The sequence below is a fragment of the Hemibagrus wyckioides genome, linkage group LG02 (assembly GCF_019097595.1).
Source record: "Hemibagrus wyckioides isolate EC202008001 linkage group LG02, SWU_Hwy_1.0, whole genome shotgun sequence".
Classification (NCBI taxonomy): Eukaryota; Metazoa; Chordata; class Actinopteri; order Siluriformes; family Bagridae; genus Hemibagrus; species Hemibagrus wyckioides.
The window spans coordinates 2,624,772-2,643,337 of record NC_080711.1 but is presented as its reverse complement, the minus strand read 5'-3'; the positions used below and the strand labels follow the sequence as shown (position 1 = coordinate 2,643,337).

At 41.1% G+C, this 18,566-nt stretch overlaps 2 protein-coding genes across 2 annotated transcripts in view; both read left to right on the top strand.

Annotated features, from left to right (window-relative positions):
- LOC131369888 (deleted in malignant brain tumors 1 protein-like) overlaps window positions 1–18,566 on the top strand; it is an 87,415-nt gene that overhangs the window by 49,271 nt on the left and 19,578 nt on the right. The window lies entirely within an intron of this gene.
- Window positions 226–17,649, top strand: LOC131363899 (scavenger receptor cysteine-rich domain-containing group B protein-like). The gene is made up of 4 exons (XM_058406876.1): window positions 226–384; window positions 7,502–7,531; window positions 16,624–16,938; window positions 17,175–17,649. The coding sequence occupies exons 1-4, from the start codon at window positions 354–356 to the stop codon at window positions 17,525–17,527; spliced, it is 729 nt and encodes a 242-aa protein (XP_058262859.1). The 5' UTR covers window positions 226–353; the 3' UTR covers window positions 17,528–17,649.

Sequence of the window (18,566 nt, the reverse complement as noted above, 5' to 3'; positions counted from 1 at the left end):
TTACAAGTATACTGCTGGTACCGTCACACAAAATCTGGTCTTTCCTGCACTGACTGCATTGACAATGGAAATACTGTCGAGAGAAGAGAAACTTTATTTCGATTCCTCTGTATGTCTGCACATATGGTGGTATTGACAATAAAGAACCTTGAACCTTGAATAGTAAACAGTGATAGGGTTCTTGCCTCACTTTAACAGGAACTGACCAAAAAGAAACCCCACCTCTTTGGTTGCATGAAGAAAAAAAACAAACCAAACACTGACCTTCATTACTTCATGAGGTTCCTTGTGAGAAGACAGCAGCAGTGGACACTGTAATTAGCATCAAACTGACTTACAGCTTATGGTGCAGGATGAGGAATCTTCATCTCGCTTTAATGCTCGGTAAATTCAACATTTATATCAATATGTTTGGCTTGTAATTAACATTATTATATAAACTCCATATTCTATATGTGTTAAGTTTATGCTTATGGGTTATGTATATAACTTTGGGTTATTTTTTAAATAATATCTAGCTTAATCTTTGCCAAGTCATTGTTCTCCGATTTCTGGTGCTGCCCTGGGACGCTCGCTGCCAGAGTTACTCCGTGTTGTCATGTATATTATTCTTTTTCTTTATTTTCTCTACTTTTTTCTTTTACATTTTTTTGTTATTGTCATATTTGGTGCACTTTTTATCATGCTGCATTCCTGTCCTGGCGAAGACGTATGGTGTCAATTTTACGCCATAAGTATCGTGGTCATAAAACATTATTTATATATATATATATATATATATATATATATATATATATATATATATATATATATAAAAAACGGAATTGAGAACAAAATTTTGCTTTGCTTATTTTACTCAGATGCTTGCTCTATCTGCTATTTTTTGCTTGTAATCTCATTTTCTTTTCATTCACGCTTCAATTTTCTTTGCTCTTTTTCCAAGGTACTTTCAAATTTCAAAAATCACAAGGAGAGTTTCATGAGGATTAGGGGGGCAGGATAAAAGTCCCCATTGGTCCACTGGTTCTTAACTGACAGCCCTTCTCTAGCCAATCAATGATATGAAAGTAGATGGCATCACTGACGTGCGTCGCTGCCGTTTAGTGTTTGAACTTTTTTTTTTCTGTTTGGAAACAATACAGAAAATAGTGCACACTAACTGAACAAGCAAACATAAGATCAGAACACAGCAACTGAAAAAAGGAAAAGAATAAAAAAGAAAAGGAAACATAGTAATGAGACAATATCGACCAAACAGATGTCAGATGCAACTCAAAACAGAAGAAACCGAATTACAAGTCATCGATAACAGGGAAAAGGTCACAAACATATAAAGATTTTAAGGATTTTTTGTTCTGTGACAATTTAACTAATGAAAAGTATTGGTTAAATTATTTTTTAAATACAGCAAAAATAGGTCTGGAGTTAGAGTATTCAGATTTGTGAATGTGGAATTTCACCAATAACAGAATTAGGTTCATTAAGAAGAATTCATGTTTTACAACAGCAACACAATGTCCTTCCAAGATAAAACACTGTTTTTATGAATTTTAGATCTAAAAAAAATCAAGCACATCTTGCCAAAACTGTAGATGAACAATTCCAAAATAAATGAACAACAGTTTCGTCAAAGGCATCACATATAGAGCAACTGGAGGAAATATCACTTTTAAACTTTTTTCAAGATTCAAGAAGCTTTATTGTCATTTCAACCACATATAGCTGACGCAGTACACAGTGAAATGAAACAACATTTCTCCAGAACCTGGTGCTACATAAACATACAGCATATAGTTTAACCGCAAAAAAAAACACAGAGCTAGGACAGAAGTTTGGCCAAGCCACATAAAGTGCAAAGTGTGCAGCTAGGTGCAAACAGAGCAAATACAATGCAGTGCAAAAACAATAAGTACAAAAAAACAACACAAAAACACAGGACACCTAGCACCAAAAAAAGAAAAAGACCATGTGAGAGAGTTTTGTACAGCTCAGTCCTGAGTGTGTGTGTGTGTGTGTGAGAGAGAGAGTTTTATACAGTTCAGTCCTGGGTGTTGAGGAGCCTGATGGCTTGAGGAAAGAAACTGTTAAACAGTCTGGTTGTGAGGGCCCGAATGCTGCGGTACCTCTTTCCAGATGGCAGGAGGGTGAAGAGTGAGTGTGAAGGGTGTGTGGGGACATCCACAATGCTGTTGGCTTTGCAGATGCAGCATGTAGTGTAAATGTCCAAGATAAAGGGGAGAGAGACTCCGATGATCTTCTCAGCTGTCCTCAATATTCGCTAAAGGGTCTTACGATTCGAGACGGTGAAGTTCCCAAACCAGGCAGTGATGCAGCTGCTCAGGACGCTCTCGATGGTCCCTCTGTAGAACACAGTCAGGATGATGGGAAGGAGATGGGCTTTCTTCTGCCTCCTCAGGAATAGAGGTGCTGCTGGGCTTTCTTAGTGATGGAGCTGGTGTTGAGTGACCAGGTGAAGTTCTCTGCCAGATGAACACCAAGGAATTTGGTGCTCTTGACGATCTCCACAGAGGATCCGTCGATTAACAGCGGAGAATGGTCACACTGTGCTCTCCTGAAGTCAACAACCATCTCTTTAGTCTTGTCGACGTTCAGGGAGAGGTTGTTGGCTCTGCACCAGGCTGTTAGTTGTTGCACCTCCTCTCTGTATGCTGAATCGTCGTTCTTGCTAATGAGACCCACCACGGTCGTGTCATCGGCGAACTGTGGTTGGATCTGTGCATTGCTGCACAGTCGTGAGTCAGCAAAGTGAACAGCAGTGGACTGAGCACACAGCCCTGAGGAGCTCTAGTGTTCAGTGTGGTGGTGCTGGAGATGCTGTTTCCGATCCGGACTGACTGAGGTCTCCCAGTTAGGAATTCCAGGATCCAGTTGCAGAGAGAGGTGTTCAGGCCCAGCAGGCTCAGCTTCTCAGTCAGCTGTGGAGGAATAATCGTGTTGAATGCTGAACTGAAATCTATGAGCAGCATTTGAACGGAGGAGTCCTTACAGTACAGGTGTGTGAGGACAAGATGGAGGGTTGTGGTGATGGCATCATCTGTGGACCGGTTAGGACGATATGCAAACTGCAAGGGCTCCAGTGAGGGTGGTAGCTGTGACTTGATGTACCTCATGATGAGCCTCTCGAAGCATTTCATCACAACTGGTGTGAGGGTAACGGGACGATAGTCATTGAGGCAGGAAACTGTAGACTTCTTAGGCACAGGGACGATGGTTGTTGTCTCGAGGCACGTTGGGATGATGGAGCTGCTCAGCAAGATGTTGAAGATGTCAGTGAAGACATCTGCTAGCTGCTCTGCACACTCCCTGAGCACTCTGCCAGGAATGTTGTCTGGTCCAGCAAACTTCCGTGGGTTAACTCTGCATAGAGTTCTCTTGACCTCAGCCATGATGAGACAGCACTCCTGGTCATTAGGAGGAGGGATAGTCTTCCTCGCTGTTGTGTTGTTCTGTGCCTCAAACCATAGAAGTACATAGAAGTCGTTCAGTGTGTCTGGGAGGGAGGCATCACTGTCGCAGGCACGTGAAGTTGTCCTGTAGTTCGTGATCGCCTGAATGCCCTGCCACATGCGCTGAGAGTCTCCGCTGTCCTGGAATTGGGAACAACATCCAGCGTGTTCATCCCTCTTGTCGCAAAGTCCACATGGAATTTAGAGAGCACTGTTCTGAGATTTGCATGATTGAAATCTCCGGCGATAATAAACAGTCCATCACGGTGAACATTCTGCAGCTTGCTAATAGCTACCTACAGCTCACACAGAGCCTCCTTATCATTAGCGCTGGGGGGAATGTACACTCCAAAAATGAAAACAGTAGTGAATTCCCGGGGTAAATAAAAAGGTCTGCAAACACAGTTAGCCCAGCTAGCTGAATGGTGGTGTCCGGAACTCTGTCGCTGAGCCACGTCTCTGTAAAAACAAAGACGTGGCAGTCTCTGTATTCACGCTGTGTAGTTCATTGGAGTCAAATGTAGTCCAATTTATTGTCCAGTGAGCAGGCGTTGGACAAGATGATGGAGGGGACTGCCGGCTGGATAGGGTTTGTTGTTAGCCTAGCATGGACACCCGACATCCTCTATCCTGGTCGCCGGGATCGGGCGACGCTGAGGACTGAAGGCCTGGACTTCACAGCAAGCCGAGGTCACAAAGTTTGCAGAGTATATCATCATGCAGGTTAGTAACTGCATGATTTCTGAACCGTAATATCATCTGGTGGTCGTATACATGAACACCACTGTCTTTGGTGTCCATGCACCTTGAAATTCTGGCTAAAAATACAAGAAGGCACTATTTTGGTTCCAGAGTGGCTGATGCGTGCTACTGCCGTGCCGACATCTTGGATTATTTTAGGTAATGGCTTGCTGGATAATATTTATGAATTATTTTGTAGGAAATTTCTTTCACTTTATTGGATAGAAAAAGATATGTGGAAGCATCTATACTTTTTTTCCAGCAGATATATCCTACTGCATTACTCCAGTATGCAGTAATGTATGGCAATAAGACAATATCCTTCTGGTATAATGAGCGAATGGTTTTACTGTTGTTTTTGCCAGAAGAACTGAAGCACAACTTACCAATGAAGTTATCATTCAGGCTAAGTGAGGAGGGTAGTATTGAATGAGTACCTTTCAGTAAGGTGAGAGCACCTGATGGGATAGCACCCATAACTATAGTAAATCCTTTTAGTGAGACAGGAAACTGAAAATGATCAAGAAATTCTTTGTAAGAAAATAAAAAGCCTTGAGAATTAATTAATTGACTGACCAGTAGAATGTTCTTGTCAAACCAATTTTGAAAAAATATGGAATTCTTGTAAAGAACATTACATTTGTTTCAGATGAAATAGTTATGGGGTGAGAATATGTGCTTGAATATCAGGGACCAAGCCAAAAACTCTGGGTTCTTCCTAATCTGTTTTAGCTAATTAATCTTAAAGGTGTAACTTAGAGTACTGAAGTCTAAGATCATTACAACAGACTTTTTAATATAATGAACTGATCACTTCCATAAAAAATTTAAAAGAAGTTGGTCTGTGACTTTACCTAGTTTGGGGTCTAGAGGGACAAATTGAGCTGCATAAGTAAGTCTTGAAAGACCTTCTACCTTAGATAGAAGAACTCTACCTCTTAAAGAAAGATTTCTTTGTAATCACTGATTAAATCTTTTCGGAGCTTTATCAATAAGTGGTTGATCCAATATCCCCAGTCAAGGTCAGCAACTCCCCACCTCCACCATAAACAGTGTTGGCAGGGAGCTACTTACCCCTTCTCAGACGGTCTGCCAGAACTTCCCAGAGGCCGACCGATAGTCCTTCTCCATGGCCTCACTGAACTCCTCCCAGACCCGAGTTTTTGCTTCCACAACCACCCGGGCTGCAGCTTGCTTGGCCTGCCGGTACACATCAGCTGCCTCTGGGATCCCACAAGCCAGCCAGGCTCAAGAGGACTCCTTCTTTAGCTAATGGTGCTAATGCTAAAGCTAATGCTAATTGCTGCAGACAGGAAGAGAATACCAACACCGGAAACATGTTCATCATCTCCAAGCATGACATGAGGAGAGCCTTCAGGAAAGTGAACACCAGGAAAGCAGCAGGACCAGACGGAATCTCGGGTCGAGTCCTCAGAGCCTGCGCTGACCAGCTAGCACCCATGTTCACAGATATGTTCAACCTCTCCTTAACCCTGTCTGTAATCCCGACATGCTTTAAAGAGTCCATCATTGTTCCTGTCCTGAAGAAACCACATCCTGCTTCCCTCAATGACTACCACCCTGTGGCCCTGACCTCAGTACTGATGAAGTGCTTTGAGCGGCTGGCCAGAGACTTCATCATCTCTTCACTACCTGACACACTGGATCCACTACAGTTTGCTTACCGGTTCAACAGATGATGCCATTTCTCATCTCCTTCATACATCACTCACTCACATGGAAACTAGAAAGGGGAATTATGTTAGAATGCTGTTTGTTGACTACAGTTCAGCGTTTAACACCATAATTCCCTCCACACTCACCACTAAGCTGGAGCACCTGGGAGCATATCTCTGTGTCGGTGAATCTCCAATTTCCTAACTAGCAGACCACAGGCAGTAAAGATGGGCAGACATGCTTCAGCCTCCCTGACCCTCAGCACTGGAGCCCCCCAGGGTTGTGTTCTGAGCCCCCTGATGTACTCACTGTATACATATGACTGCGTGGCCACAACCAACTCCACCACCTTCATCAAGTTTGCTGATGACACCATTGTGGTTGGACTGATTTCAGAGGAACAACCTTCTCATTAACGTCAGCAAGACAAAGGAGCTGATAGTGGACTTCACTACAAAGCAAGAGAGGAACCACCAGACCCGTCATCAACAAGAGTCCAGTGGAGAGAGTGGACAGCTTCAGGTACCTTAGTGTTCACATTACACAGGATGTGTCATGGTCCTGTCACATCAACACCTTGGTGAAAAAGGCCCAGCAGTGTCTCTTCCACCTCAGACGCTTGAGAGACTTTAGACTGCCCTCTAAGCTCCTTAAAATCTTTTACTCCAACATCATAGAGAGCATCCTGATGGGAAACATCACAACCTGGTATGGGAACAGCACCATGCAGGACAGATGAGCTCTTCAGAGGGTGGTGCGATCAGCAGCTCATCCATACCAAGCTCCCTGACCTGCCCTCAATCTACAATAAGCGGTGCTGGACCAAGGCCAGGAAGATCGTGAAGGACCTCAGACACCCCAACAATGGACTGTTCTCTCCATTGAGGTCAGGAAAGCGCTTCCGCTCCCTGAAGGCCAACACAGAGAGACTGAGGAGAAGCTATATGGACTCTCAACCAGAACTCCACATAGGACTCAACTGATTGGACTTGTTATGTTTCCTCCACACAAGTGTTGGAACACACCACAACCAAACACACATTTGCACATTGCAAGACCGTTGTACAAAAACATAAAACATAAAAATGTTGCAAATTTCTGCTCCTGTTCACATAAAAAGAGGACTACTCATCATTTCATTTCAGAAAAACAGCTCAGGTACCCCAGCATATTAAACCTTGTGATGAATGGGCTACAACAGGAGAAGATAAAATCAGGTTCCACTTCATGTCAGCCACAGACAGGAATCTGAGGCTATCATGGGCACAGAATAACAAACTGATTAAAGATTAGGAAAAAGAATCAGATGATCTACTGGTCATGAGATATTATCTGCATAATTTTATGCACTGGGCAGAAGCCACATGATTGAATAGTTATATAACTGCAAAAATGAACAGGTGTACAGTGTTCCTAATGAAGTGGACAGTGTATACTAATATTTAACCAATTTCATGACGTGTACCAATAACTATGGAGAGAGTTGTTCTGGAGTTTATTATTATTATTATTATTATTATTATTATTATTATTATTATTATTATAAGACAAAAGACAGCTTTGGTTTTTACATCACTCACTTCATGATATTCCTCCTCTTTATTTTCTCTCTACAGTCGGTGTTCTTAGAGCTTCTCTGCTGGCTGGTAAGTGTATTTTTCATTTGAATCAATTTGATTTACTTTACGTGAAAGGAGACCCATACGTAGGATTCAGCGAAGTGCTGCTTTTATTGCATAAACACAGGACAGGGGACAACTAACTTAACTTTAGACAAGGCGTGGTATAAAACAAAACACTAATCTAAACCATAACCTGGACATGGCAAAACATGGCAAAACAAAACCTGAGACAGAACCACGGCACAGATAATCACTGACAAAGACATAAACACAAGGATCCCTATTTATAGGGATAGACATTAGGGCTAATGGGATACAGGTGACACACTAGGTATGAGAACAATGGGACAAAAGAGCACAAAAGACACACAAAGAAACAGGCATCCAAGGTTCACCTGCCAGCGACCTCTCTGGGCCTGGCAGGAAACTGTCCAGCTGTTCCTGTTACTGGAGCTTGTTTATGCTCCTACTGGAACATCCAGACAGTAAGGCATTACAATAATCCAAACTAAAGGCAGGAACAACAAAAGCATGAACTAGCATGCACAGTGACATATGTCTTTTAGCAATATTTCTAAGATGAAAGAAGGCTACCCAAGTTATATTACCTACATGAGTTTCACATGAAAGACCAGAGTCAATAATCACAGGTCTTTTACTGCTGAACAGAAAGACCATCCAGAGTTGCTCTGTAGTCAGAAAGCTTACTTCTGGCTGCATGTGGTCCTAGTATGAGCACTTCTGTCTTGTCAGAGTTAAACAAGAGGAATTTAGTAAGCATCCACTGTCTAATGTCCTTTACATATTCTTCAATCTTAATAAGCTGGTGTCTCTCATCTGACTTAGATGAAACATATAGCTGTGTGTCATTAGTATAACAGTGGAAACATATAACAGCTATTACCATGTTTACGGAGCGAAACATGGTGTGGAACATAATACCATGTTTGCAGGTGTCCATGCTAGGCTAATAACAAACCCTAGCCGGCTGGCTCTCCCATTCAATATTCTTTCCAACGTTTGCTCACTGGACAATAAACTGGACTACATCTGACTCCAGCGAACCACATGGCGAGAGTTCAGAGACTGCTGCATCTTTGTTGATCAGCGACAGAGTTCCAGATGCCACAATTCAGCTAGCCAGTCTCACCTCATTTCGTGCTGACAGAAATGCAGATCTGTGTGATAAGACTCGTGGTGGTGGTGTGTGTTTCCATAAACAGGGAATGGTGCAAAAACTCTGTGCTTGTTTCTAGCTACTGTTCACCGCTAGTAGAGTTTGTGACTGTTAGATGCAGACCATTTTATTTACCATGTGAATTCTCTATGTGAACACCATGGGGCTATTAGCAATCTGGAGAATGCTCACCCTGATGGTCTGTTTATTATCGCCAGAGATTTCAACCATGCAAATCTCAAAACAGTGCTACCTAAATTCCATCAGCATGTGCAACAAGCTACAGTTAGCCCAAAATGCAGCCTTCAGAGTTCTTACCAGATTAAGAAAATATGATCATATAACCCCAATATTATCATTCCTGCACTGGCTACCTGTTAAGTAGTATGTACTACTTACATACAAGGCTCTAAATGTTTTAGCTCCCATGTATCTAACCAGTCTTCTGACACGCTACAATCCACCACGCTCCTTAAGACCACAAAACTCTTGAACAGCAGCTACACTAATTCATTTCCACCTGTTCCTTTTTCTACCCATCCCGAGGCATCTGGAGATTGTGTAGATGCTCCAGTAGACAGAGGCCAACCCTGCGAGGATCCTGAGGCATCCAGAGATGGACCAGCTCCAGCTGGATTCTGCTTCGTGAGGATTTGGGTATATCAAAGCAATGCTGCCAACCCTACAGTATGTGGACTTTGAGGATGACAGCAACCTCCTAATTAATACACACACTAACATTATACATATGCTGTATCTGCATCACACTGTACATAACTGCAGAAAGGACATTGTTCATATTACACTCTCCAGTGCTTAGAATAATTTATAATCACACTCTCCAGTTCTCTTCTGAGTCTGGTTCCTCTCAAGGTTTCTTCCTCATACCATCTAAGGGAGTTGTGCCTTGACACAGTCACCTCAGGCTTGCTCACTCGGGATAATTTTATGTTTTTTGTTTCCTATGTTCTGTAAAGCTGCTTTGAGACAACATGCATTGTTAAAAGTGCTATACATATAAAATTGAATTGAATTAAATGTGGACTTTGCGACAAGAGAGGCGACCATGCTGGATCTTGTTTACACAAACACATTCCTGACACATACCATGCGGAGCCCCATCCCCACCTCGGCTACACAAACCACATCTCTGTTATGCTAATTCCAGCATACAGATCACTCATCAGACACTCTAAACCAGTTCTGAAACAGGTGAAAACCTGGCCTCTTCAGGACTGTTTTGAGTGCACCCTACCAACTGCAACTCTATCAACTTGAAGGAGTACACAGCATCAGTGATCAGCTACATTGGCAAGTGCATCGATGACGTCACCGTCTCCAAGTCCATTACCACATGCTCTGCTGAAGCGCGCACAAGCCCAGAGAACAGAGAACATGCCACTTTCAGGACAGCGGAGACTCCCAGTGCATGTGGCAGGTCATACAGGCGATCACACACTACAAGACCACATCACCTGCCTTTGACAGTGATGCCTCCCTCCCAGATGCGCTGAATGACTTCTGTGTTCAGTTTGAGGTACAGAACAATGTAGCAGCAAGGAAGACCATCCCTCCTCCCAATGGCTAGGTGCTCTGTCTATCCATGGCTGACATGAAGAGAACTCTATGCAGAGTTAACCCACAGAAGTCTGCTGGACCAGACAACATTCCTGGCAGAGTGCTCAGGAAATGTGCAGAACAGCTAGCTGATGTTTTCACTGACATCTTCAACATTTCCCTGAGCACCACTGTTGTTCCCCCTTAAGACAACAACCATCATCCCCAATGACGAAGAAGTCTACAGTTTCCTGCCTCAATGACTATTGTTCCGTCACACTCATACCCATCGTGATGAAATGCTTCGAGAGGCTTGAGGCTTCATGAGGCATATCAAGTCCCAGCTACCACCCTCACTGGATCCCTTGCAGTTTGTGTAACGTCCTAACCGCTCCACAGATGATGCCATCACCACAACCCTCCATCTGGCTCTCACCCACCTGGAAAATAAGGACTCATACGTACGAATGCTGTTCATAGTCCTCAGTTCATCATTCAATACAATCAAATACAATCACCCCTCAGCAGTGGACCTCCTCAGGGCTGTGTGCTCAGCCAACTACTGTTCACTCTGCTGACTCACAACTGTGCAGCAATGCACAGCTTGTACCACATTATTAAGTTTGCTGATGACATGACCATGGTGGGTCTCATTCACAAGAACGACGAATTAGAATACAGAGAGGAGGTGCAACAACTAACAGCCTGGTGTAAAGCCAACAACCACTCTCTGAATGTTGACAGAACTAAAGAGATGGTTGTTGACTTTAGGTGTGCACACAGTGGCCACTCTCCGCTGTTCATCGACAGACCCTCTTTGGAGATCGTCAAGAGCACCAAATTCCTTGGTGTTCATCTGGTGGAGAACTGGACTCTCAACACACCTGGTCACTCAACATCAGCTCCATCACCAAGAATGTCCAGCAGCATCCCTACTTCCTGCAGAGCCTGAGGAAAGCCCATCTCCCTCCTCCTATCCTGACCGTGTTCCACAGAGGGACCATCGAGAGCATCCTGAGCAGCTGCATCACTGCCTGGTTAGGGAATTGCACCATCTCAGATCACAAGACCCTACAGGCTGCGTCCGCAAAGACAACAGCATTGTGGACGACCCCACCCACCCCTCACACATGCTCTTTGTCCTCCTGTTGTCTGAAAAAGGGTAGCAAAGCATTTGGGCCCTCACAACCAGACTGTGTAACAGTTTCTTTCCTCAAGACATCAGGCTCCTCAACATCCAGAACTGAAACTGTATCAACTCTCTCTCTCTCTCTCTCTCTCTCTCTCACACACACACACACACACACCTGTGTTAGCAGTAATTCAACCGCTGGTTGAATTCACGCTTCATACTATCACCTACTGTTGGAATATATATATATATATATATATATATATATATATATATATATATATATATATATATATATATATATATATATACAGTATCTCACAAACGTGAGTCCACCCCTCACATTTTTGTAAATATTGTATTATATCTTTTCATGTGAGAACACTGAAGAAATGCCCCTCTGCTCCAATGTAAAGTAGTGAGTGTACAGCATGTATAACAGTGTAAATTTGCTGTCCCCTCAAAATAACTCAACACACAGCCATTAATGTCTAAACTGTTGGCAACAAAAGTGAGTACACCCCTAAGTGGAAATGTCCAAATTGGGCTGAAAGTGTCAATATTTTGTGTAGCCACCATTATCGTCCAGCACTGCCTTAACCCTCTTGGCCATGGAGTTCACCAGAGCTTCACAGGTTGCCACTGGAGTCCTCTTCCACTCCTCCATGATGACATCACAGAGCTGGTGGATGTTAGAGACCTTGTGCTCCCCCACCTTCCGTTTGAGGATGCCCCACAGATACTCAATAGAGTTTAGGTCTGGAGACATGCTTGGCCAGTCCATCACCAAGGCAGTGGACATCTTGGAGGTGTGTTTGTGGTTGTTATCATGTTGGACTACTGCCCTGCGGCCCAGTCTCCGAAGGGAGGGGATCATGCTCTGCTTTAGTATGTCACAGTACATGTTGGCATTCATGATTTCCTCAATGAACTGTAGCTCCCCAGTGCCGGCAGCACTCATGCAGGCCCATACCATGACACTCCCACCACCATGCTTGACTGTAGGCAAGACACACTTGTCTTTGTCCTCCTCACTTGGTTGCCGCCACACACGCTTGACACCATCTGAACCATATAAGTTTATCTTGGTCTCATCGGACCACAGGACATGGTTCCAGTAATCCATGTCCTTAGTCTGCTTGTCTTCAGCAAACTGTATGCAGGCTTTCTTGTGCATCATCTTTAGTAGAGGCTTCCTTCCGGGACGACAGCCATGCAGTCCAATTTGATGCAGTGTGTGGCATATGGTCTGAGCCATACCCCCCCCCCCCCCCCCCCAACTTCTCTGGTGGACCATGGAGAGGCCTGTTCTGAGTGGAACCTGTCCTGTAAAACTGCTGTATGGTCTTGCCCACCATGCTGCAGCTCAGTTTCAGGGTCTTGGCAATCGTCTTACAATCTAGGCCATCTTTATGTAGAGCAACAATTCTTTTTTTCAGATCCTCAGACAGTTCTTTTGCCATGGGGTGCCATGTTGAACTTCCAGTGACCAGTATGAGAGGGTGTGAGAGCGATAACACCAAATTTAACACACCTGCTCCCCATTCACACCTGAGACCTTGTAACACTAACAAGTCACATGACACATGAGGGAGGGTAAATGGCTAATTGGGTCCAATTTGGACATTTCCACTTAGGGGTATACACACTTTTGTTGCTAACAGTTTAGACATTAATGGCTGTGTGTTGAGTTATTTTTAGGGGGCAGCAGATTTACACTGTTATACAGGCTGGACACTCACTACTTTACATTGTAGCAGAGTGTCATTTCTTCAGTGTTCTCACATGAAAAGATATAATAAAATATTTACAAAAATGTGAGGGGTGTACTCACATTATATATATATATATATATATATATATATATATGTTTACAAACATATATGTTATTATATACCACTGGTTTTACAATGCTTCTGCACGTCTTGTCCTATAACATTGTCGGTGGTGCCATCTTTAAACACAGATCTGTCAAAACAAGATGGCAAGCGCATATTTAAGTCTGGTTCAAACTGAACGGTAAAGGTATTGGCAAAAACTCAAAATAAATAATGAATTGGAAATACCAAACCTGCTTAAGACTTTAAGCTAAAGTAACACATCAGGGTCTATCATTATCCGGTTGACTGCATCTACACAAGAAATGCTTAGGTTAGGTAAAGTTTTTGCCATGTTGCTGTGATCCTTGTTGCTGATGAATGACAAATGTGGCAAAACATTAAATATGTTATGTGATTTTCATGGATATTCACATACACAGATATAGCCACACACTCCTATATATTATGACTCGACCTTACAGTTTTTCTTAATTGCTTAAACACATTTGTCCACATTTTCAATACAGTTAATACACAGGCTGAACCTGAAGCTCACTGACCAAAATGAATCATTTTGTTTGCAAAATGCTCTAACACTCACAAAACTTGAAACACATGCAACAAAAGCAAATATTCACACCAGACACTACAACTTGTGGTCAAATTAATATATTTATTCAATCAATAATTAGACATTGGACAACAAAATACAAAACACAGCTATCAATATGAAATTACACTGTTTAAACTCAGAAGTGTTGAAAATAGTTTTTAAAAAAATAAAACAAAAATTTTAAAGCAAATTATTCCAGTTGTATGTAAATGTATGGTATAACAAGACATTACAAAATCAAATCCATACCTGCACATACTGGAATCTCACCTCCTTCACAATGTCAAGTTTATTTGGAATGGAGTGCTGTACAGCTGGAAACATTGCTTCCATTATATTGCGAAATGCTCCCTGATCTGCAGTCACTGCTGCCTGGATTTCATGCAAGCTGATAGTATTGTTTGCCACGACCATATCAAATTCAAATTTTATTCATCACATACGAAATCATACACAGTATGACATGTAGTCAAATGCTTTTTATGACTGTCCTACATTTGAAGAAAGAAATAGAGTAAAATTAAAATTAAAGTGTGTAGACTTGAAAAATATAGGGATATAGTTAAAATATATAGAGAAAAATAGGAAAAATAAAAACGAACATAGTAGAAATTAAAGACGTGTTAAATTATGAAATACCAATAGTTATGAAAAGCCAATAGTATGTATATAATATATATAATATACATAATGAATTATAATAATATAATATAGTATAATATATATATATATATATATATATATATATGTATATATATATAAATAATACATATGTATAAACATCTATAATATATAGAAAAATACGATATATACATATATGTAGATATAAAAAGACAAATATAAAGTTATGACAATAAATAAATACAGTATGTACAGTGTGCATACATAAGATATATATATATATATATATATATATATATATATATATATAAGGCAAATATAAATGTCCAATTGTACAGGAATATCAGGGAGTAAAGATGTACAGTGAGTGTGGTTATTGTGTGTGCAGAGTATGCAAGTAGTGCAATTATTGTGTGGGTGACAATCAGCTGAGGTATAATGCAATGACAAAAATGTCCACTCTCTCCACTGGGGTCCCGTTAATAGTCAGGGGCTGGTAATACCTCTCTTGCTATGTGCTAAAGTCCACTATCAGCTCCTTAGTCTTGCTGACGTTCAGGAGGAGATTGTTGACCTGGCACCATAACTCCAGGTTTCTAATCTCCTCTAGATAGGCTGTCTCGTTATTGTTCGACACTACAGGTCTTTCCTCTGCCTCCAGTGTGTGGTAGCGTGTGGATTCTGTGAAGTAAAAGCAAAAATTGACATTATGATGGTCACATAAATGGGATTGATGAAACATCTGCTAACAGGGCAATGCAGGAATGCTGAAATACACAGTAGTATGCAGCAACAATATGACTTACCTGTTCTCATTCCAAAAAAGCCTGACAATAGATGCTACAGTGCTCCAACTCAGAACCGGGTTGGGCCCTTTGTCCAGCCTCTCTAAAGAACCAGCCATGACTGAAGACATTGTTAGTAATTGTTGCCCAAATTTCATTGGGAACCTGAGCTCTATTTTGTCCTCTTACTGCAGCTCCTCCACCACACATGTAAACACTCTTCCATGGCCTCTTACTCTCCTTCCATGCCTTTTACCTCTTTGATCCATGCTTGCAAGTAGCAACACAGAGGTGTCATCTTTTATAGATGGAAGAGGACTGATTGCTGACTGAAGAGCTGTGTAAATGTAAAAGTTAAATGTAAAAGTTTCACACAGGTGCATTAGATTTTCATAATTATGCAAGGTCTTTCTATTTACTGTGAAAAGATGTTTTCCTTTTGTTCTACACAGTTAATCCAATAGAATTCAGGGTCTTTCAATCTGTGGTAAATGTTATGAAAAAGGGTGTGAAAAATGTGTGGAACAAATGAAAAAGTGTTAAGACTTTTGCAAGAGAAGACTTAAGCTGTGCTAAGAAGGTGATGAAGATCCCAGATTCATTAAGTGTGTTTTATCAAATGAGAAAAATTGTAATGCTTGTCCGGGGCAAGTGGTTTAAGTTCATACTAATGTCAACATTTCATAATTTCAATTTTGCACTGTAAATGCTTTCATGCATTAGTAGTTGGTATTCAGAATTCATGCTTCACTGCTGCAATCCAGATATCACATTGTGTTTTGTTTTTTCAGAAATCTAAATATTTTAGTTTCTGAAAGTAAGCTAGTTCTGGGTACTAGAGAGCATCCATGCACTGAACAACATGGTCCAAATTTGAATTTTAGCACTTTTAATTACGTGATTAAAGGAATGATTGTAATATCATTTTGTATCCTGCCAACATTTTAAACATGTGCAACAACTAATTGGAAACGTTCAAGAACCAAAGATGTCTCTTCCAAGAACTGATCTGTTGAAATCGTCTATAGGATATAAAATATTCTGTCATGCTGCTTATATTATGTGTTTATAATGTGGCTTCAGAAGAGGCAAAAGCAGAATCCATTTGCATTGTGTTTATTAAATAGAAAGCCAAGTAAACAGTCCAAAACAGTGAGCAAAAATCAGAGTGGAAGTAACAGTCAAAAAGAAAACATATCAGAAAGCACAGTCAGTGTGGCAAATAAATCTGACAAACACAATTTAGAGAACACGAGAAATCCAGAGAACAGAACTGGATCAAAGCATAATGGTAAACACAATGAAGAACCAAAAATGAGAAATGATTAGAAATAATCATTAAAAATATTGCTATATAATAAGATTCACTATCATTAATTAACATGAACATGAATTTTGATTGTTGTCTTAGATGGCGTTAACATACGACTCGTTGGTGGCAACAACAACTGCTCTGGTAGAGTGGAGATCCTGCAATATGGGAAGTGGGGAACAGTGTGTGATGATGACTGGGACCGGAATGATGCAGAGGTGGTGTGTAGACAGCTTGGATGTGGTAAAGCGGTCACCGCTCATCAAAATGCCCACTTTGGTCAGGGAAGTGGCCCAATTTTGCTGACTCATGTTCAGTGTTCTGGAAATGAAAGCAGCATCACACAGTGCTTTTATAGAGGATTTGGAACACACAACTGCAACCATGGTGAAGATGCTGGTGTTACTTGCTCAGGTACAGAAAAGCAGAGAATCAGCTCCAATCCACACTACAATATACTAAAGCTAAAATAGAGCCTTGACTCTTTCTTACACTTGCCAGCCACTGTAGATAATATATAAGAAATAAAACAACAGGGGATTTATTATTAATAATTCTTGAGAAATCATTAACAACTAACAGAAATGGAATAATGAGAGATTCATTATCATAAATTAATATAACATGAATTTTGCTGTTTGTCTTGTAAGGTGACATGCGTCTCATTGGTGGCACCGACTTCTGCTCTGGTAGAGTGGAAATCCTGCATGATGGTCAGTGGGGAACAGTGTGTGATAATGACTGGGACCTGAATGATGCAGAGGTGGTGTGTAGACAGCTTGGATGTGGTAAAGCGGTCACCGCTCATCAAAATGCCCACTTTGGTCAGGGAAGTGGCCCAGTTTTGCTGAATAATATTCAGTGTTCTGGAAGTGAAAGCAGAATCACACAGTGCTCTCATAGAGGATTTGGATCACACGACTGCAGCCATGGTGAAGATGCTGGTGTTTCTTGCTTAGGTACAGAAAAGCAAAGAATCAGCTCAAACACAGTTTTATATTAATTACAAACAACACATGATATATTTTACCTATTTAAAATTACATTTAATGTTGCTGAATGTTGCTGCTGCTTCTGTATATTTCTTTGGTTTTTAATCACATGTAGAGGATTTGATTGACATTACTGCAACCATGGTGAAGATGCTGGTGTTACTTGCTCAGCTACAGAAAAGCATAGAATCAGCTCCAGTCCACACAACAATATGCTAAAGCTAAAATAGAGTCAGGGCTTTTTCTTATACTCACCAGCCACTGTAGATGATATATAAGAAAATAAACACTTAATGGTCTAAAGTTATATCATTATTTTCACTGTCAAATTGGAAGTATATGATTTTTTTTACTCATAAAAAAACAGCACATTATACATTTTATCTGTTTATAGTTACATTTAATATGGCAGAGTATGCATGAAGTTTATTCCTGTTATTTATGTCAGATGAGTACAAACTGGGGGCCGTGTCCCCTCTAATAAGACAGGAAGGTTTTGGTGAAAAATGCAGAAAAGAGCTAAAAAGAAAAAAAAGGCAGGCATACAATGAAATGAAACATCTAACATGATACAAATAATATTGATGGCTCAAAAATCAAAAATGTCACTTACATACACCCACAAATATCACTTGAAATGGTCTATAGGTATATAAAATATTCGGTTATGCTGCTTATAATATTGTTCATAATGTGGCTTTAGAAGAGGCAGAAGCAGAATCCATTTGCATTGTGTTTATTAAATAGAAAACCAAAACAGTCCAAAACAGTGAGCAAAAATCAGAGTGCAAAAAACAGGCAAAAAGATCATGAACCAGAAAGCACAGGCCGTGTGACAAACAAATCTGATAAACACAATTTACAGAACACGAGAAATCCAGAGAACAGAACTGGATCAAAACACAATGGCAAACACAATGGAGAAAAAAGAATGGCTTGGTGTGAAGGCAAACTGACAATACTTCACACAGTGCTATGGTATAAGCATGGCTATGAATGATCGTAAAACTGAAATTGAACCACGTGACCCCCGGAGTGCTAAATATTCTG

What these genes read in the sequence shown, in the direction of transcription:
- LOC131363899 (XM_058406876.1), top strand. Translation starts at nt 354, where the DNA reads ATGAGGAATCTTCATCTCGCTTTAATGCTCG. An exon ending in TAGAGCTTCTCTGCTGGCTG is followed by an intron (nt 7,532 to 16,623) that starts GTAAGTGTATTT and finishes TTGTTGTCTTAG; the next exon opens with ATGGCGTTAACATACGACTC. An exon ending in TGCTGGTGTTACTTGCTCAG is followed by an intron (nt 16,939 to 17,174) that starts GTACAGAAAAGC and finishes TTGTCTTGTAAG; the next exon opens with GTGACATGCGTCTCATTGGT.